A 21,932-nucleotide genomic window follows, 5' to 3' on the forward strand; every position below is an offset into this window, starting at 1 on the left:
TTTGATACCCTTGGGTATCTCTTTGAAACCTATGGACTCCGAGATCATGAAACCGGAAAAGAGGGGTCTAAGAGCCAAGTTTGCTTACTCTAGTTTCCATTCCTGGGGACTGTTGAGGGGTGAGCCCTATAATGTCATTGGGGTTCAAAGAGTGTGTGAAGTCACTTTCGCTTTGTCTTGAATTTTGGTGAATCAACACATGTGGCCTCCAGCCTTTCCCTTGCATCTTGTCAGATGTGTGGAATTTTACAAATTTCGACTATCATCATCCAGTCCTTGCACTAATCAATTGTCCTCTTCCTTTCACCTTTTTATAATCTAGAATAAAGTCAAAGAGCTCAAAACTGCAGGGCAAGACGTGGACCTGGAGGGTATGGACAATGCTCTCCTAGCACTGCAAGGTAACAGAAGCAGATTGTCTATACTGTACCCCGCATTCACACAGTCTAATAACTCGCTGTCTGTTCGCAATATCCCAGACTGAAGTCCTTTACAGACTGCATTTTAGCATGTGAAGAAAACGCATGGAAAAAAACTAATTGGGATGCAAGTAACTTGTTAAATGTGATAGTGACAAGGAACTACAGAACTTGCATTAAAATTTTGGTTTGGTGGTGTTCTCAAAGGGATTTTATAAGGAACATTTAAAACAAAAAAAATTGAAACTTCATTAAAAAAAATGTATGTATGACTACAGACAAGCCCTAAAAATTAAAAGAATTCAAAATACAGCTCAAATACGTTCAAGGCACACATAATACATCAATATCAAGGGGGTCATTTGGATGCCTGACATGAGCCATAAAATGGCGGATGTCCTCAATCGAATGTGATAGAATGCACTCTGTCTTGTATTCAGGTTCACTTGTTAAAGGTTGCTCTAAGGCAAAATTACCCGTGTGCAGACTTGCCCCGTGCCCTTCCCCAAAAGCACAAATGTATGATTCCATGAGATGTGGAGCATCATCACGCTCCATCTACCAATCGCACAGCAAAATCCAGAAATTTTCAGGACTCCATGATTAATTAAGTAATCCATTTTAATTGGTTTCACATAACGATATCAAAGTGGTTTAATTGGTATTGTTATGTTTGAGTTGGTGGTTGTGCACTTTCAGGGTGGCGTGAAGGGGAGTAGTTGGGCGGTTTTATTGCCAAGCACAGAACTAATAATTAGCAGTTACCCCTGATGAAGGGATGTTTAGCCAGAAATGCAGTGGGTCTATGCGAAGAAGACTGCCCAAGATGAACTGTGTATTCCTTAGAAAAAGGCCTGGATAGGGATTTCTTTAGCATTTGAAGCAATTGGGAATCACAAAGCCTTGTATGTGAATGCAGATAGCAATGAAAAAAACTTATGAAAGAAAAAGTGAAGTGAAACTGATTAAAATGGATTACTTAATTAATAATGAACTCTTTTGACTATTTCTGGATTTTGCTGTGAGACTGGTAGATGGAGCGTGACGACGCTCCACATCTCATGGATGTCCTAAATCTGCCACACTCATTTCCCCTCCCACATTTGATGGCAGGGTCATTGATTTGTTTCATGCTGTGAAGCATTGGCTGGCTCCTCCTGAACTGAACAGGTGAACCTTCAGCTAAAGTGTTGCTGGCCTGTGAAAGATGATTGTACCTGATGCAGCCTGCCATAACAGGAGTGGTGTTCCTAGGGAGGATAAATTATCAATGACCTCATGCCCTGGCCGATAACTCTGAGCCTGCCAGGACTATTGCTATTTTATTTCACAATCCCCCCAACTGCTTTTGGGGTGTGAGGTTGTTTCTGTGAATAATAAACCAATGTCGAGCTGGCCGTCGCGACATGGCAGCCTTCCCGACATTGCATTTGAAGCCAAGGAGATCAACCGGAACCTCAAATGAGAGGTGTCGTGTTTGGCCCATCTAGCAATATCTCCTCCATGACAACTTTATAACGTATGCCTAAATGGTGTTGAGACCAGAACATGTATAGGAACCTATCCATACCTGATATGCCTACGCTTCGATGACCCTATAAAGTAGACTTCTGGGTGTAGTTAACCTACAGTCCTACTGTGTCAGGGTAACAGAATACAAACACCAATATTCTCAAATAATTTTCAAAGAAAAATTATAGACCCATGTTCAACTAGGTATCTGGACCACCCAGACTAAATGGAGATTTTGGTAATGCACTTATATATTTAATCGAGCGCACAGGATTGCAAAAATGTATATTATTTTCTATACCTGTTTACAGTCCAGGGGTTTCATCCTTGGAAAGTGCCATCTAAAAGTATTCTCATCGTAAGACATAGCTGTGCTTCTGCCTTTGAAAACAGTAAGACATTTTCTGTTGTCAAACAAAGGCGAGTCTAGACAAAACAAGCCCAGGTTATTATCCTTGATTTGTTTTCTACCTTTGTGAGAAACGTATATTTGTAGAGGAAAAATGGATATATTGCAATCAGCTGTACTGCCTTGGTCATGTGTGGGTTTGCGCGGAAATTTGACGTACAAATTGTTTTATATATCATGTAATGGAGATAGACTTGTTCCTCCTGTATCTATGCGAAAGTGAGAATAAACGTTTGGCTTTCATGCGCACCTCGCCCTGAAAGGGTTAATGAAACGGCATTTATAGAAATCCACTTTCCCCAGCTGCCTGCTTATGAAGATTAAAAAATACACGACTGACTTGTAAGCAGAGGATGGTTATGCAACTCTTGGTGTCTCATCCTCTGATGCAAATCTACTTATAGACAAAAGTGAGTGGCTAACATGAATTTAATCTCTACTAATATTTTTGAAAATGTCAAACACAGCAGAAGGGCTTAGAGACATTCCACTCCTCCCCTCCGATTTATAGTAATCCTTTTCCAGGTGGTTGCATTGATGCATGTAAGTTGTTCGCCTCCAAAGCCGTTCAGGGCATTTAAAGTTACATAATTTAGCTTTTTTTTTTATCATTTCCAAACGCAATATTATATATGTCCCTTGTTAAAACGGGCGATATGTGTAGCACTCCAGTTCTGTTCTTCAATTTTACTCTATACAGTACATTTTACATTTAAATCTCTCAAGACAGTGTGACCTTTCTGAGACATTGTTACTTGAGAAGTGGGTGATGTTTTTTTTTTTAGTCTGCAGTTTGTGGAAGGTAAACATTTGGTTGGGAAACAGCCTTTACAATTAGGTTTTTACCACGTTCTGCCTTTACCACACATTGTTTACCACACATGTTTTAACTACGTACATGCATTCACAACACATACCTTTACCACACATTTAGGGTAATTTGAGGGGCATGGGTGTCTCCTCCCACAGATACATTGTTTTTATATATATAAACAATGGGTGGTAATGGCAGGCATTCCAAAAACATGTGTTCTAAAATAATGCGGGGTGAAGGCATGCAAAGCATTTCCCTGTGTTGTGCCGTCATACAACCATTTGGTTTAAAAAGATGTCCAGGAAAGAGTCTATTAAGTTAGTGTACCCAACCCCCGAATATTAGCCAAGAGAGACACTTGTACTGTTGAATGGTACCCTGAGATTGACCTGTATTTATTTAGGTGCATTTGCATACCAGAATCCTTGTTGTTAAGAAGCAGAGGGCTGAACCCTTGTTGTTAGAAAGCAGAGGGCTGAACCCTTGTTGTTAAGAAGCAGAGGGCTCTACCGGGTCAAAGGTAGAGATACAGTAAACAGGCAATTGTAGGGCAGCTGAGTACTGATAGTACCTGTAGATACAGGGGTGTCCATCCACATCCTGGGCACATTTTGGGGATATTTGGTTTTGTAGCTCTTCTGGTTTTCTTCCACCTACCAAGTGGTGTCTCAAATGATCTTGTTGCAGTTGTTGATGCCTTGTCTTGCAGGTCCTTCCATGGCGCGAGTGCTGCAGGAGGGTGTGTCTGATGATCTGAGGAAGCTTCCCTTCATGACCAGTGCTTCAATGACTGTCTTCGGAGTAGCAGGATGCAGAGTAACTCGTTGCGGATACACCGGGGAAGATGGAGTGGAGGTGTGGTGATTTCTTCTTGGTTTCCCATCTTTGGGAGCAGAACACACTCTTTTTTGGGGGTGGGGGGTGTATGGCAACACTGAATTTAAAATATTGTCAGAAAAGGAAATTTTACAGCAAGCCATGACCTTTCATTTCAGCATCTTGCCTCCCCTGTTTTCAGATAAGCAGTTGTGTTCCGTGTAGTACATCACATGCAGACATGGCGTGTGAAGGACTGGAGCTCTCCCTTTAAACATAATGCATTAAAGACCCCTAATTATTTAAATGGAGTAATACTTCTGTATTTGGGTATTAGGGATGCCTTAAACACTAGTAAATATGTTGCCGATATAATACAATTATACGCAGGGAAGCATAAGACAGAATTCTTCTTGCGTACAGTTGCTTGAAACGTATAATCTACCTATTTTACCTAATGTCAAAAGGTGGGAGTCCTTTCTCCCATATAAATGGCCATAGCTTGAGCTATACAATGCACCACAGCCTTTTGTTAGAGGTTTTGGTTTGTCCTCTTAAATCTTTTTTATTAAATGTTCATTGACAACCGAAATGTTGTCTTGAACTTGCTTGAATCAACAGTTAGGACATTTATACAGTGCAACTAGCTAGAGAGCAGACACATCTTCAGCAGGTGATATAATGCTAGATGGCCGCCTGTTTCATGGATCTATAGAGGTAGAGCCTTCCAGAATTGGACAGAACACGATTGAGGAATGGCCAAGAGCATGTCCGTCGAAGAGCGATGATCATCGATGGAACGTGTAAGGGAGATTGGTCTCTGTTGAAGATGGGATCAATAGGATGGAAGACCCTGTGAACTTTGCAGTGCACATTCATTGCAGAGGGCTTTAAGTGAGGGGCAATGCAATGTAGCAGCCATGGAGCAATGTATTCATCTCTGCCGAGAGCATTGAAAGGGTGAACATTTGCTTATACCTATTGAAACCTAAAGGAGCAGATTAAATGGGTTGCCAAGGTAGATGCTTTTACAATAGACTGGTCTCGATGGAATCAGTGTAGAAGTGATCTTGGCTTTTTTTTTTTTTTGCGAAAGGTGGAGTTTTTTTAAATGTAGGAAAAGGTTAAAGAATCCAACAATTATTAAAGCAATCAATGACTTATTACTACCAATGATGAAAAAATGACGTCCCTATTCTTCATTTTTCTATTCTCCCTCAATCACAGCAACTTTGTGAACCCTGCTGCTCACAGACCTAACATGTCAGGCTGGAAAACTGGATCGACCCTGCATGTGCAGCTTGTGATTGAACGTATATAGCCCGTTCAGGGGCCAAAGACTGTGATCTCAAATGGCCAGGTGTCAAGTACAGCAGACTGAGTACTGGTTTTGTGTCTTCGCACTTTGGTATTTGTAGCTTTGCTTTCCCCTTATTAAACGCACCAACCTTTTTTCACGTGTAGTTTACTTTTTCCACTAGAAATGTAGTACTACTACTCCCAGAATGCAACTAAATCAACAGGACTGAATGAGCTAGTCACGCATGACGTATGCAACTTGAGGTTTTTGTAAGAGACAGTCCAATCAGTGGTGTGGGCTGCAGAAAGTTTTCTAATTCATATCATTTTTATCCTTATCCACATCTGTCTTGCAGCATGCTACTCCACATGTGCTGGCCATGTCATACTTCCATAGACAGGAACTGGACCAGGCATTAATGCAGATAGCTCCCCACAGCCCTTGCTACATTGGAGTTTTTGGATCCCACAGTCTTCTTTAGCGCCCACAGCCCATGTGAAGTTGGGCGTGCGACCCTCCAGCTACCCTGATGCCAACTTTGAAACAAAGTCTCTCCCTTTTCCAGAGTACCTGCAGCTTCCAACTCGTCGGGAGGAATTAACAATCGAGACGGTTTCAGAGTACGCACTAGCCCAGCGAAGTGCCCCCAATGACAACCAGGCGCTATAAAAACAATTAAATAATTTAATAGAACTGGATCGACCCTGCATGTGCAGCTTGTGATTGAACGTATATAGCCCGATCAGGAACTTCTCACTGGAGGGGTGATCAAATGCGTCTGTGTCACTGCCACTCAGGACCGCTGTTATTTCTGCGGTGCATGGGCAGCGATATTGTTCATTACTTGAACTGGCTGATTTGTTGGTCGCTTGCTTGTGCCCTGCTGGTGAGAGCTTTGTGTCCTGATGTGACTGCTCTATTTCCTTTTACCCTTTGAGTGGGGTTCACTGGGAATACTTATAATTTGCTCCACCATCAGGCTCTTCGTATGATGGCAGTCCGCGCTAGTCAGCCGTCCATGACACCAATGCATGGCAAGCTCTCATCTCTCACTGACTGCTGTACGGACCATGATGGCAGGGGTGACACCGCTTTGTGATTTGCTTTGGTTAACAGAGCAGTGTCACCCCAAGCGTTGCGCCCAATGCAGTCGGTCAGAGGGGAGAGAGCCTGCCTTGCAACAGGGCTGATGTGTGTATGTGATGGTGCGTGAGTGTATGTCTGGCCCCGTCTGTGTATGGGTGCAGGTGGGTTGTTTCACGAGCGGAGAGGGCCTCTAGTGAACCCGCCCTAAAGTCATTCCAGCATTACAGGAGCAAAAATACTACTTCAACATCGGTCCTTGTTTAACTCCCCTCGATTACTTGGATGAGGTGAGTGAGTTAATCAATGAAGCAAAATGTTAAAGGCGAAACACTGTAAAACCGATGATGTCTTTTTTTGGGGTCAGTGGAGTGACAATGAGTCAGTCTGGTGTGGTAAACATGAGCTAAAGGACAGCCCGTTTATTGGAGATATCGTCGGCTCCTCTGTTGCACAATTTATTTTAATTTTTTGGGGGGTGGGAGGGGGAGTTTTATATAGCGTGAACTCAACACGAAGGTCGAGCACTTTACTTGAGCACCAGTTGCATTACAGATTGACACATTCCTTTTTGGTAGGCAGAGTGAGATGAAGTGATTTGCCCCGAATCACAGGATGTTGAGCGTCCCTGCCGAGACTCGAACCCGGTTCCCCAGCTTCGAGGTCGACTGCTCTAGCCGTTAGTCTCCACTATCGTTTAGGGGCATTGGGACTGAACTTTTACCCCACCGTACAATTACCTCTGAAGACCAATTTCTTGATTCAGGATACAAGTCTCAACCCAGCAACGCTGCTAAAAATTCAGGCTCTCCAATAGTGTGGTATATACCAGGCTATCTGCAGCTTAAAACGCGGACTTCAGGACGGTCATGGTAATCTGCTTTGCTAATGCATCCCGCTGGTTATTTGTAATGGTCACTCTTTACAATGTGGCCCTTGTGCTAGTCACATCACCCGTGTCAACCATCTCCCCTTTGCAGGGCCAGATTAATGCTTTTGGGCACATTTTTGAAGAACCCACATCCCTACAGATATTAAAACGGAGTTACTTGGGAGGGCAATTTGAGATTGCTACTACACGTGAAACGTATTTATAGTCCTGCATTCTAGATTACCTGATTGTGAGAAAGTGGCTCTGTATATACTGTTCCTTAATAGGTACAGGGTGTACAGAGTCCACAGTCCCCCAGGGTTTGACAGAGGTTAAAGTTAGATATAACCTTACTCTCTAAAGTGGTAGCTTGGTCGAGCAGTAAGGCAGTATCAGAGGACAGTGTAAAGCATTTGTTGTACACACTCAGTCAGCAAATGGTCTCACACACTCAATAACTGAACTCTAGGCCAATGGTTTATATATAAAAAAATATATGCTTGTTTTATTTTAGAATCAACACTTGGATTTAAAATATACTTTCTCAGCATGAGATGTTTCATATAAATACTTTTGCAAAATGCAATAGACTTTTGTAAACGGTTACAAGTGGTTGCAGTAGGCAACTCTATTTTTTTAAACACAACAATGCATTGAGCTCAATGGTAAATTCAGGTTATTTGCAACAGATTACTTTTTAGATTACTTTTGGAATTCCAGGACTGGATCCTAGATTCAGTCCTGGGTCAGTACTCAGAATCAAGTGATGAAAGTCGACTTAATTACTGTAATGATTTTTAAACAATATTTAGCTATTTTAAAAGTTGATACTTCGAAAATATTTCAAAGAAAACAGTCAATGATTCCCTATGGAAGAAAATTCAGGTTACAGGTACAGTAGGTTCTCGTTACTTTTGTAATCCAGTACTGGGTGCCTAGACTCAGTACTGGGACCTTTATCCAAAACAGGTAAGTAATTACGTTTTCAGATATTATACGATTTTTGAAGAATATTTAAAGATTGCAGAAATCGACACTTGGAAGAAATTTCACAGAAAAACAGTCAATGGTTTCCTATGGAAGAAAATTGAGTTAAGGGTAAGTACAGTTGTAAGTATTTTTCAGAGTCAGTGCTGGGCACCAAGATCCAGCACTGGGAGCTCACCTAAGAGCAGGTGAGTAATTTCGTTTTGGTTACTCGGCTGATTTTTGGTGAATATTTTAAGATTTGAAAAGTCCACACTTAGAAGAAATTTCAGGAAAAAGCCAGTCAATGTTACCCTATGAGGAAAATAGAGTTTGCGGTTTAAGGGTAAGTACTCGACTGGCAGAGTTGAAGTTCTGGACATAGACTCAGGGGTCCCCCAGGGTCAGGTAGGTACAGTTGGTTCACCCTCAGAGGCTCTAGGGCGGCCGGGTGCCGAGAGAGTTAGGCCCAATGTTATCCTATGAGGGATAGGGGGGGCCTTGGTTGGTGGCTGCTGACTGGCAAGCCACGCGGCTGTGGGAGCTGGGCTCCTGGTCAATTACTCAGGGCAAGTGGGGAAGTGGGTAGGTGTAGAGTTTTCACTGCCAGGGCCACTCGGGCGGCTGGGTGCAGAGTGCTTTTGAGCCTTTGGGCGCTCCAATTGATTTCAATGGGAAATCTCCGGTTTAGAAAAAGACTGCAAGCTCGGAGACGAGGACTCTTCAGGTGCCACCACCACTTCGAGAGGTAAGTTGGGTAATTGGAGGATAGGTAGGTACCCCGGGATTGGGCACAGGGGGCCGTGGGGCTCTGCGTGCAGGGGTGCCTTTTGGTGTCGGGAAATCTTACCCTCTGTTGATCGCGGTTGGGGGGGCACCTTGTTTTGAGGCTGCAGGCTTCTTCAGGAGTGTCGAGGGAGGTCCTTGGGTGCCGGACTCGGGGTCACAGTCGCCGTGGGGTCGTCCTCAGGGTCTTTGTTCACTCCGGCACTGGCCAGGCTTGGCTGGTGCAGAGTGTGCTGGGTTCGCGGTTCCGGGCTGTTGCCAGGGATTAGAGATAGGTTTTGAGTAGAGCCTCTACTCATGGGAGTCCCAGGGGCTTAGAGCCAAAAGGTAGCCAGGTCCTCCGGGGTTGGTGAGGTTGCTGGCCACAAGAGATGCCGGTTTGGAGCAGGAGCAGGTTCGAGGGTCGACAGGCCGGTAGGCCTGGGGCCAAAGCAGTTGGTGTCTTCCTCTTTTCAGCAGCTGCAGGGCAGGTCTTCTTTCTTCTTGCTCTTTGTCGTTTTGAATCTGGAATCTGGAGAAGGAAGGTTCAGGGTGCCCCTAAATACTAGATTTAGGTGCGTTACAGGTAGGTGAAGGGCAGGGACCAATGGGTCCCTGTCCTGGGGTGGGTACACCCCCTATCCTGCCTCTCTCCTGTGGGAGAGGGGCAGTAGCCTAGTCCTGATAGGGTAGGGCTCCCCATCTTCAAGATGGCGAGAGCCCGGAGATGTGCTTCACCTCGCCTCCCCCACCTGAGGGGTGGGGTTGGCAGGCTGGCACATCCCCTGTCCTTATTTGGGGTTTCCGGCCAAAGCTTCCCGCCAGAGTGGGGGTTGCAGGGGCCTGGGGATGCTCACAGAGGCGGCATGCCTTTGAAGCTTCCCCCTGCCCATCCTGGGGGAGGAGATTTAGCACCTCGCCCAGGATGTGCATTGTTGCAGGCCCAGGAGAGCAGGGGCTCTCCTACCCAGGGGTCCAGCAACATGTCTGCTGGGTGGCAGCCTAGGCAGCCTCAGAGCAGACGTGGATTGTAGGTTAGGTTTAAGGGGCCACCTCTAAGATGCCCTCTGGGGTGCTGGGTACATTAAATCCCACACTGGCATCAGTGTGGGTTTAATGTGCTGAGAAGTTTGATACCAAACTTCTCAGTTTTTAGTGTTGCCATTATGGTGCTGTGGAGCTCGTGTTTGACGAGCTCTCAGCACCATGTACTCCTAAATGGCAGCACTGCACTTACAGTGCCCAGGAATGGACCTGGGTACTGTAGGGGCACAGGGCTCCTGCTCCTGTGCCCACACCATTGGCATAAGGCACCCAGCTAGAGGGGTGACTGATGTATGCCATGGCAGTGTAGGTGATGGGCATGGCACACAGGGATGTGTGCCATGTCGACTTTGTTTTTGTCTTGCACCCAAACACTCACCCTGCAAACGCAGTGTGTGTGTGTAAGGGTACAGGGCCTCTAAGGGTGGCACAAGGAGTGCTGCAGCCCTTAGAGGCCTTCCCTGGTCACAAGGCCCTGGGTACCTAGGGTACCATTTACCATGGTCTGACATGTGGCCAGGGTTTGCCAATTTGGGTTTGTTTTGTTTTAGGGAAGGAACATAGGCCCTGGGCACCTGATTGGCAGGAGTCCAGGGCACACTCAAAGTGCATTCAGCAATTCAGCAAAAAGTGAGGGCATACCATGCAAGAAAGATGGCACTTTCTCATACTGATGCACAATTTGTTTGTTTCACTTTTCTTGTTGATCCAGAACTCGCTGTCATATGAATTCATGAACCATCCATAGTTTTTATTATCTATGTAAGATCTTTTTTATTAGTAATACCTCCTCATTTAAAGTTTAGTCTAAAAATACCAGTAGGGTGCTGTCCGAGCAAGTTCAGCTCCTCAGGGAAGCCACATACCTATATTAAGGTGTGCAACGTTAATGCACACACACAATACTATATATTAATTCCATATTTATAGAGTACTTGCTTCTATGGTCTTTCAGTTTCTTAGCACTGTTGTAAATCGGACCAAACGCATTTTTACCCTTCTAGAAAGGAGGCTCACGGGCTCGCCCTGGTAAAATTCGTCCACTCCCCAATTACTGGAAGCCTGGTTTTCCCTAGGATATATGCACTCTGTTGTGCATGTATGTGGTATGTCAGACAAGTATTGTGTGGCTCGGAGAGCATCTGCAGAGGAATGATACAATATTAGATATAGTGATTGTTGTGTAATATGATGGTCCTTGTTCAGGTTGTACTTGTTAAGAACAGCGACTAGCATGGTAGAATCTTACCTCCTCTTCTGACAGAATCAGAGCTGAGTTCACTCTAAAGCTCAGGCACACTACATAATGCCCCCTCCGCCCCCCATCCTAAACGGCCCCGGAGTCCTGCATCCCTGACCTCTGGCAGCCTCTGTCTTGCATGTAGAGAGACAACGTTCGCACATCTCAACCAGGACCCCTTCTGATCGCTGTCCTGTGATAAAGGTTTGCAAAACTCTCAAGGTTCCTGCACCCTGATCCATGAGTGAATAGTTCATCCAGTTCAAGTTTTTGCTTTGCAATCCGGGGCTTGTAGGCCTGTTTATCCTTTTTTTTTAATCCGGACTTCAAGTCCCAGAATGCAAAGTCAAAAAATGTGGACTCCGCAAGCTATGCTTTCATGGACCTGGGACTAGCGCTCTGGGTTTAGAGTAAGTGTCAAGGGTTGTTGAGTTCTCTGCGCATTGTTGCAAACTGGCATAACAGAATTATTGGGCACCCTTGCAAAATGCGGGGAGAGATTCTAAAATTCACAGCTCTTCTGATAAAGCTGCCAGTAACTACATAACTGCAGCGGCCCACAAAGCTATGCGTGATACCTTTAGACAATCCTGGGTTTTTAGCCAAGAGCACTGCATGAAAGGATTTTTGAGGCAATATTTAATAATGTAAACCACAAATCCTGTACAGAAACGCACTGCGGGATAAAAGGCTGTCACTGGCTGAAGGTGTGACACTGTGGTTGTTGGCAGCCTAGTCCTTAACACCAAGGTCACCTTAGGGGTCTTCAAACTGTGGGGCGCGACCCCCAGGGGGGCCGTGGAGCGATGCAAAGGGGGTCGCGCCTTCCCAGTCACACTTCTGCCCAAGGGCTTCAGCCCCCCCCCCCCTCTCTTCACCCGTCCTGTGTTTCAGCCCGGGTGCTGTAGTGCAACTCGAGCTGCTGGGGACTGGGCAGTGTCTGGAGTTTTATCTCCGGCGCAGAGTTTTTCACAGGTCTTTAAAGACCATTTGCATATTTACATGCCTTTGTAAACTGGTTACAGAGGCTTAGTTTTTTTCTGGGTTCTACAAGGAGGCGCCATGAATTGCCTAAATCCACATGAGCCGTACCCATCTTCACCTCTGATTTTTTTTATTCTTGACTTACCCTGACGTTTCGTACTCTACATCCTTCTATCATATTCTCTGGTTACGTTTTCTTCACCGATACTTATTTGATCCTTGATTCATTTGCAGTTTTTCAAATGTTTCCTCTACTAATACTTCCCCCTACTCTCTTTCATTGTCAGCCACCGATTGCCAATCCACGGACACCCCATAATTTCACTTCCCCTCTCAAGACCCAGGGATAGAGACAATTGCATTTCCTGTGCCCCACGATATTAACCACCGACTTGAGTGACAGAGGACTTTGGTCTAAGAGACCAAACCAGCTGCAACTAATGCAGAACATGCAGTAGCAGCCACACACAGCGCAGAGCATGGCAGACACGACGCGGAAATAACAACCCCTCCATCTAAAGCACATTTAAGACAACGCAGCATAAACTTCAATGTCTTCACTTTCAAAACATCTAATGGGCAGAAATTAGGTTGGAGACGAGCTGTTTGCTTTGAACCAGACAACCAAATCCAATCAGAGGCAAAAGCACGACTAAATGAACCGTTTTTCAAAATGTGTTGAATTTATTGGCATCAGAAGAGAAGAGTCACATCTGTGAGCCCTCTGCCTTGCGACAAAGCTTCAGCAGACCCGTGTTTGACACTAATTTCAAACTCCTTTAACCACTTAGATGTGCTGGAGGGCATTTAGGGGCACTCAGTGCTGCATGAGTAAATATAAATAAATAAAAATAAGCGCAGAAGCCACATTTGTTAATGGGACCAGCCGCCATCTTTGCCGAATGCCGGAATTGCTTGATACAAAGACTGCCTAATGTTCGTTCCTCCTCATGCTTCTTTCTTCCACCCCTTCCCCCCTCCACTTGCTCCTTTTCATTCCTGCGTTCTCCTCGGCACTGTTATCCTATCTGTCTCTTCCTACTCTCCTCTCTTTCCTGCCTTTCTCGCTCTTGATCTCGGTCGAAGTCAAATGATAATAAAAAATAAGTCCTAACCCCACAAAAATGAGTGACGCTTCCCACCACCTGCAACTTCCAGCAAATTGTGGCATCTCAACAAAGGAGCCATGATAGAAGTAGTGTGTAGAGATAAACAAAAATACCTACATTCTCATCGAATGCAAAATGTAGAACATGATTAAAGTAGAAAAAAACTTTATCAAACTTGTTCAAAAATTCTCTAGCTGGTTTTCATGAACGGCTTAATGTACTGCTGAGGAGTGGGGGGCACTGGTAAATGCAATGTCTTTGTTCAAAACGGTCAATATTCCATTTTAATATAGATTTCGAAAGTTTGCAGATAAACTTATCTTATTTTAGTACTATAAAAATTGAACCAATGTTCTCTTGCATTGGCAAAACCTCACAACATCATTGCACTTAAGTTACGATGCACCTCAACGTTTTCAGTTTTAGCTAGTATCTTTTAAGATGGGGTGGTAGGTGTGGGATAATTGGTGTTTACCGACAAGCACCTTCAAGAGTAAAATTTTCTTTGGTCCTTTGTGTTGAAACCTTTTTGAAAAAGTGGATTATTAGTTGAAGTGGATGGTAGTCCAGTTAGGTCTCAATAGTTTAAACCTGAGCTCAACCCTTGGTAGCTGTAACCCAAAGTAGCAGACTTAACTTAGGAAAAATGTGTAAATCATTATCAGTATCAGTAACACAATGAAAATCCCACTCCAATTGATAAAAATAGAGACATTTCTAATGAACAATAGACACAAAAAAACAATAATTTGATGAGGAGAATGATTTTTCAAACTTGTTGTTTCTAGTGCCATGAAGCACAAATCGCCAGCAGAGGGTATCTGGTCAGCTTTTGAGTTCCTGGCACCGAACAGGAGGCTATCCAACTAGTTTTTGGAATCCACTCTTCTGTCCTGGATACAAGTGGGGAGCAGGTCCAGCCCTTGGAGTTACTCTCCACAGGTTAAACAGCAGGTGCAGTCCTTCTTCTGTCTTCCACAGGTACAGAGGTGCACTAAAGTGGGTGCTGAGAGTGCAACATCTATGCATACTGCCAGCCTGTGGGTGAGGGAAACTCCTGGCCACTCCCTAACCAATCGGATAAGAGTTCCCAGGTGTGCCCCTACCCACTTTTGCAATACAAACCATGGGGCAGATTTAGAAGAAACTAACGCAGCGCGCGTTGCCACAAGTTATTTTGTTGTGCTGTGGTGCGTTAGTTTCGAAGCACAGTGATGTAATATATTTACAACAATACGTTAGATCTCTGTGCTTCGCCCTGCGCTGGCGCACAAACTGCTGCCATGCGCTGACGCAGGCACCCTTGCACCATGGTGCAATGATGCCTGCGTCATGGGGAGATTGTTTTTGTGCAGGAAGGAGCACCTTCCAGAACAAAAACAATCAATTGAGGTGATTTCTTCTTCCAATGCATTCTGTAGAATGCAGCACACATTGGAAGAGGAAAGAAACCAGGAGAAATTAAAACATTTGCACCTCGCAATGCCACCCCTAGGGTGGTGTAGCATTCTGATGCATTTCCAGATTTACGATTGCTCGTAAATCTGGAAATGCATCAGAGGACATGGGTGTTGCATGGGATCACCCACAGGAACACCGGGGCGATATTTACAAGCAAAGGTAAAGCCACACAAGGTGGCTTTACGTGTACTTGTAAATATCACTTAGCAGGTTGCGCCGCCTGTGCGACACCCTACGCGATGCAAGGGGCTTGTAAATCTGCCCCCATGGGGTTTACTGTAAACTATCACAGAGTGCCCCTCTCTACCTAAAAGAAATATGGCAGAGCCTTTATTCCCTTGTGCAGAGCTTCCTGGGCCCCTCACTGCTCAATATGCAACTCACTCAAACATGCCCATCAGTAATCACACATTCATTCATCCCATTCTGAACTTGCACCCGCACGTAAATTCATATGCCACCTCACTCACCCTGCAGTCACTCCTCTTGCCCTACTCTCACACTGTTGCATCGCTCACCGGGCACTCACATGGGCACTCTTGTCACCCACACAGTGCAGAGGGTTAATGTGCCTGCTACATTGAAAATGTACCATGCAGATCACAGAAATGAGTGTGAGTAAACTGAGTTGCGCTATAAAAAAATGAAATGTTTGTCAGAAAGGTGCTATAGAGAGATGAGGTGCATTGTTGGTGAGTGGCAGTGAAGGAATTCATGGAGAAGGAGGAAACGGGGGTGGGGCATCAAAAAACACTGTTGCACGGTGTGCTACCAGTGTTAGGACCAACCCTGGCTGGGAGTGTTAGCACCCCCCTCCAAAGTTCTGGTCTAGTGACTCCCCTGCTTCTGCCTATTATTATTTACATTTGTAGTACGCTACTGTTACCAAAAGGTGTCCTGGGGGTAATAGCCATCTGCTGCCTGAAGGCAAATGAGAAACACACAGAAGGGGAAGGAGAACCAGCCAAATGGGGTAACCTACAGAGCATAGAGAAAGGTTTTTATATCTTCATAATGAATAATAGATTCTTGGTGGAGCGAAGTAAAGGAGAGTGCATGTTCCATAACTGCGCGGCCTGCATCAAAACAGCGAGACAGACAACTCATGCCTGCTTGAATTAGGAAACAATAAGCAGAGTGACACATGCCGAGAGGAGCATACGGGTCTGACCCGTATGCTTGGTGAGGAGAGATGAGAGGATGTGAGAGAACTTGATTGATGAGGTCAGGGATGAGGAGAAATGCGAATTGCCGAAGAGAAGTGTGGACACGCAAGAAGTGAGTGTGAGCCAAAGGTGGGGGCTTCTGTTAGAACAAAGGGGAGATGTGAAAGATGAATGGGGGGACTGGAGAGGTGTAAGATACAAATAGACAAAAATTTGAATGGAGAGACGAGGTGAATGAGAAGTGCTGAGGGGCACGGGAGGTGACAGGGCCAGAGAGGCCTTGAGATAAATGCGAGAGACTTAGAGATGAGGACAGTGAAAAGACAGAATGGCAAGAGGTGATTAAAGGTGAAGTGAGAGGTTGAATGGGGAGAGTTCAGAAATTGTAAAAAGTGGTGAAAGAAAATGGCCTGCAAAGTGAGAGAGGGATCCGGGGTTAGGAGAGGAGAGAGGGATGGAAGGGAGGGGGTGAGAGGAAAGCTGCATGGGAAAAACAGCTTAACTCTGCACAAAACCGCCAGGGTTTTAAGGGACTCCTGCTTCTCCCGGCCAGGGCCAGGTGAGCTTCTAATGTGGCAGCACGTATTCCTGGAGAGTGGAAGGCCCTTCATATAGGTTGACTAGAAATGTTTCTGATGATAATTGCTGTATTTTGGTTATAAACTGGTACTGATTGGGTGAAATCTTTCCTTAGTGTTACTGTGTGTAAAAAATGTCAAAATAATGAAGCAATGCTATCCCAAAATACTCGGCATCACATAACCTCCTTTACATTTTCATCCCACGCAATTTAGTCAAACCTGTCGCGTAATTTGGTCCTCACCTGCCTCATAATTCCAGTAGCCCTGCCTACAGGTTTAGAATTTTTTGTCAGGAGGGGGTCCTTACGCCTCAAAATGTTGACAGGGGGGTCTCGGCATCCAAAAGTTTGAAGACCTCTGCCTTACAGAGATGCAAAGGCCTTGGGTCTATTAGCATCACATGGTAGGTGACCCCGACGCCACAGGGGCCAAAGGGCTCAGATTTTGTTCCTCACCGCCCTGGGAACAGAAATGGTACTTGTACACCGTTTCCATCGATATGATTAAATCAAAGTTATATATATGAAGAAGATGTTTGAGTCTGTTCCAGTGCACACAGGACGTCGACTTCCTTCGCTCCTAAAATGTACAGCCCTCTGCTCTGACCACCGCCCGGCCCCATAAAAACAGGCCTATACGTCTTTTATAGGTGGAAGGCAAAGAATGGTTTATAAATGGTTTATTTTATGAAGAATTAATTTTGCCTCCTGCTAATCTGCACCACACGTGGATACGACATTTTAATATAATTTATGTTAAGGATCTTAGTAGCAACTGAACCCCCTAAAATCCCATCTTCAAAAAAGGTAAAATATAAACACTACAGAAAATAAATAAAACAAGCATTGGCATAGCCAATAGGTCTCGCTTTTGGGACCTTGTAAGTATTTAGTTATGCAGCACAATATCCTTGGTGCAACAACATCAACTGTTGCATGCATGGCTGAACACTTATAAGGTCCCACAGGCGAGACCTATTGGCTATGCCAATGCGTGTTTGTTTCCCTAACATCCTGAAGTTCGTGCCTTGGCGCTCTCGCATTCTCCCTCTCGGATGCCCTTGCCTTTCAGAAGGCTATAGCGTCCCTTTCCCACGGAACTCCTTCCTTCTCTTTCTCTGTTGTTTCTCCAGTGCTCATCTCTCCACTGCTCATCTCTCCATCCACCCTTTCTCTTTCCGAATCTACGCCCACTATGTTCCCTCTCCAGGCTATGTCTTAGCTGTAGCAACAATTGACGCCATATGTCTTTTTTTGATACAGCTTAACTGTCAATCAAGCGAAATACTGAGAGGTAACTGAATCCCAACAAACAAATTGCACTTATCTCACTTGTATTCTCTGTAATACGCTCTGATGCCCTCCGGATTATGTCAGCGCTATAAAAAGAGATGAAATAAATACAAGAGCATTAATTTATGCGTATCATGCAGTCAGAAGTCTTGTGAGATAGTCAGCTGCAGCGAATCACTCTACCCCGTGTCACGCGGGGCTTCTCGCCCCGAGTGACAGTGGGAAAACACAATGCCCAATACTCATCCTGCCTCTTCCGTGCAAAATAAAAAGTATGGCACAGGTCTGTTCTTTTATTTCTTTAAAGCATCCAACAAGCTCTGGCACAAGTTTTTTAAGCCCCCATGAAGCATTGCAAGTTGGGTCTTCGCCACTGGCTTTTTCTTAGCATCAATGCCTTTATTATTTGTCATTTGTTGCAATCAGATACACTTTCTTGGCATTTCGGTGCCCCCCTAAGGAATCTTATTGTTGTGGGGCTGGCCATATATCACGCATGCACGTCTTATTTTATCAAGAGCATCATACAGGGCTTCAGGAAGTACAATGACCGTGACATAAGGCTTGAACCCATGTTTATAGAGGGTGTCACACTGGCTTTTACCTTGGCTGCCCAACCTGGGAACTAGAGGGCGGAATCCATTCTGGCATTTTTAATATGTGAACGAGTTCCATTTAGAGTCCCTATTTATCATTTATGGACACCCTGAAAATATGGCCCAGGTGTGCCACTCCTCGACCTACTGTGGACGTCGCTGCTGTATGGAGAGGTCTGCCCTGCAGTCTCCGTGCTTTACATAGAGGGCATCCCACAAGCCTCTGTGCTAGCCTCAAATCTGTCTGCTGAGCTCACCCTGTGCTAACAGACACTCAGAGAGACAAACCAGACACCCCTCCCTCCCCCATCGGACTCTCATGGAGTCACCCCCCCACCCCCGGCCCAGGAACACGAAGGTCACGGCCCCTGCCACACAGGCCTGCCTTCCCCATAGACAACAGCCTATGATTTATCTCCCAGCCAGGGCTCTTCTCAGAAGGTTCAGAGGTCATTGGCATTCATCAGAAGGGGCAGTCTGATAAGAACCTGTGAGTTCCCCATCCAGTTCGGTTACATTTAGCATTTTTTATAACACCATTTGTGGTCAATAGCTATCTCTTATTTTTTATTAACACTACATTAATCAGTTTGCAGACATTTATGCTTTTTTAAATAATAGTCTGGTTGTTAAAATGTGACTTTAACTCCTAACATTTGATCTATCTGATTAGGAATGTAGGGCCAAATGTGCAAAACCTTGTTAACAAACCAGATTGTGCTTACTGGACACCAACTGGCGATGCCCTTGATTTTTTTTTTTTTTTTTTAAAACCGTTTTTATTGCAGAATCACAGGATAATCATCGTACATACATAGTGGCCCTGCACCGCTAGCGCCAGTGCCGTTTCTTTTCTGGGCCAGAAGGCTTTCATACACAGCTTGTTAGCCCACATACCGGAGGCCGGGCAGCGACAACATGTGGGCCAGTATACATAACCTATATCAACCTATAGTATTGTTTGTATCCTCATAGGATGTCTACATTCCGCTTTGGAGATTTTTTCCTCCCCCCCTTCCCCCCCTCCCCGTCATACCCCCTCCCCAGTCCCTATTCCCCAACACCCTCCCTCCCCACCCAACAGTGCGCTCGCCTACGACTGGTCTCGGCCTAAGTATGCTGACTCGGGTACGTATCAGAAATATATAACTATCTACTGCGTGTGTGTGGCCGGAACTGCTCGGGGGCTATCCTCAAGGTCCGATGGTCCCTCTTCCTCCCCAACCGCACTGCTGCGCAGGGCCTGCACCAACACCTCCCATGCTGTGGACGTCTCTAGCGCCTTATCATCCTCCCTACGGCTCGCCAGCTGGTATCTAAGTGTACTTTCACTCGCCGCCCATTTCTGCAGCTCCTTAATCCATCTTCTATGCGTAGGACCCACCTTCGACTTCCAAAGTCTCATCACTTCCCTTTTTGCTAAAAGGAGGCCCATGTCTATGAATCTACTTGTGGTCTTGTTCTTGGGCGTGTGTGGGAACCAGTGCAGAACGCAGACCGCTTTGCTATATTGCAAATCCCTGTCCGTTACCTCGGTCAGTGTCTCGCCCACTTCCCTCCAATAGTCGCGCAGGTGAGGGCAGTCCCACAGCATATGACCTAGCTCCGCTCCAATCGTGCCGCATCTAGGGCACGCCGCCTCCTCCGCTCCGAAATATTTCCTAAGTTTACCTGGTGTGAGGTAGGCCCTGTGGAGGATATAAAAGTATATCAGTTGGAAGCGTGCGTTCCTTGTGCTCTTTCTAACCAAACCCGCCCACGTAGTGTCAGGTATCTCCGTTTGTAGATCCAATTCCCATTTCGCCTTTAGAGCTGCCATCGGCTGTAAGGTTTCGCTCATCATTCTGGAGTACAGACAGGTCACCGCTTTGCGGGTGCCAGCCGACATCATAGCGTATTGACAAGCCGCAGATGTAGTAGGCTCGCGGAGCCCCTCACCCCAGTGCTCTTGTATCGCTCCAGTCACTGCCGCGTGCATCAGGTAATCTCCCCTCGGAAGGTCGAACCGCTCCTGCAGGGTTTGATAAGGGAGCATCGCTCCCTCCTCATACAAATCGCCCAGCATTTGGAGGCCCACCTCCTCCCACGCCTGTAGTCCCGACCAATCTCCTCCGTGCGGGAGCGCCGTCACCATACCCAACGGTATCTCTGGCGCATATGGGCGCCGCACCCCCGCTCGACGCTGCGCTCGGTTCCAGCATTGCCTGAATGTCTGTTCCTCGGTGGACAAGCCCCCGACGACCAAATGCTGCTGCAGTGTAATATACGCCAGCACATGCCGTGGGGTACCCCCCTCTCTGTCTTGCTCCGGGCCTCGATATACTCTGGCTACCTCCTGTGTAAAGATCTGTAACTGCGCCGCCAGGTAGTAAAACTGAAAGTCCGGGACCGCTAGGCCCCCCTCATCCTTTGGCCGGGTCAGGGTTGCCAACGCAATCCTGCGCCTTCCCGATCCCCAGAGGAACGACACTAATAATGATCGCAGCTGCCGGAAAACAGAACTCGGTAGCCACACCGGTAGCGTGCGGAAGTATTATAAGAGGCGCGGTAAGGCTATCATTTTCAATAATGAGATGCGTCCTGTCACCGAGAGCGGGAGTGTGGCCCAGAAGGACATGCTACCCTTCAGTGCTCTTATACAGCATCCCACGTTGCCCTCCAGCATATCTAGAGCGGAGTGGTATATATGTACCCCTAAATATTTGAGGCAGCTAGGTTCCCAATTGAGCATTGGTCGGACGTCCGGTCTCAGTTCACCCTGGCGTAGCAGAAACAAGCAAGTCTTGGACCAGTTGACTTGCAACCCCGACATCTTGCCAAATCTCGCGAGAAGCCTCTCCGCGCCATTCAGCGCGTCTGCAGCGTCCTCCAAAAACATAAGCAGATCATCTGCGTATAGTGAGATAAATTGCGGGGTCCCTCTGTAGTCCAGCCCCCTGTAGTAACGACCCGTCCTGGCCTCTACCGCGAGGGGCTCTATTGCCAGCGCAAACAGCAGCGGGGAATTCGAGCACCCCTGTCTGGTGCCTCGCCCCACCGGGTACTGGTCCGAGACAAGGGATCCTAACCGCACCCTCGCCACTGCTGAGGCATACAGGACCTTCGTCCAGCCTATGTAACCCTCACCAAGGCCAAAACTCTTCATGGCTCTGTACAGATAGTCCCACTCCAGGCTATCGAAAGCCTTCTCTATGTCGATCGACAAAACGAATGGCACGCGGACTCCCTCCATCGGGTCCCCCAGCAATCGGATCAGACGACGAATATTCTGGCGATGCCCTTGATGGACTAATCGTTGGCATTGCAAAACGTATAACCACAGAATGTCCCAAATTTCCTGCCCCATTAATTCTAATGAGGTAGTAATCGGCATGTTGAGGCCCACTAGGGCTGACTGCTAACACGTGGATGGGGGTCTTTGAGGGACAGCAGACCTCAATACCTGCACTCTGTGAATGACACTTTTTTAAAAAGCAGCCCATACACCTTAAAGAGTTTTTTTTT

The 21,932-nt window shown here is 46.1% G+C and overlaps 1 protein-coding gene across 1 annotated transcript in view; it reads left to right on the forward strand.

Moving 5' to 3' along the window:
* Positions 1-21,932, forward strand: part of AMT (aminomethyltransferase) — a 194,883-nt gene that overhangs the window by 110,603 nt on the left and 62,348 nt on the right. The window contains exons 5-6 of the mRNA XM_085625050.1: positions 323-401; positions 3,864-4,009. Of these exons, the coding sequence (XP_085481176.1) occupies positions 323-401; positions 3,864-4,009 (225 nt within the window). The remainder of the gene's footprint in view (positions 1-322; positions 402-3,863; positions 4,010-21,932) is intronic.

Source organism: Triturus cristatus, chromosome 9 (genome assembly GCF_964204655.1).
Source record: "Triturus cristatus chromosome 9, aTriCri1.1, whole genome shotgun sequence".
In the NCBI taxonomy this organism is placed as follows: Eukaryota; Metazoa; Chordata; class Amphibia; order Caudata; family Salamandridae; genus Triturus; species Triturus cristatus.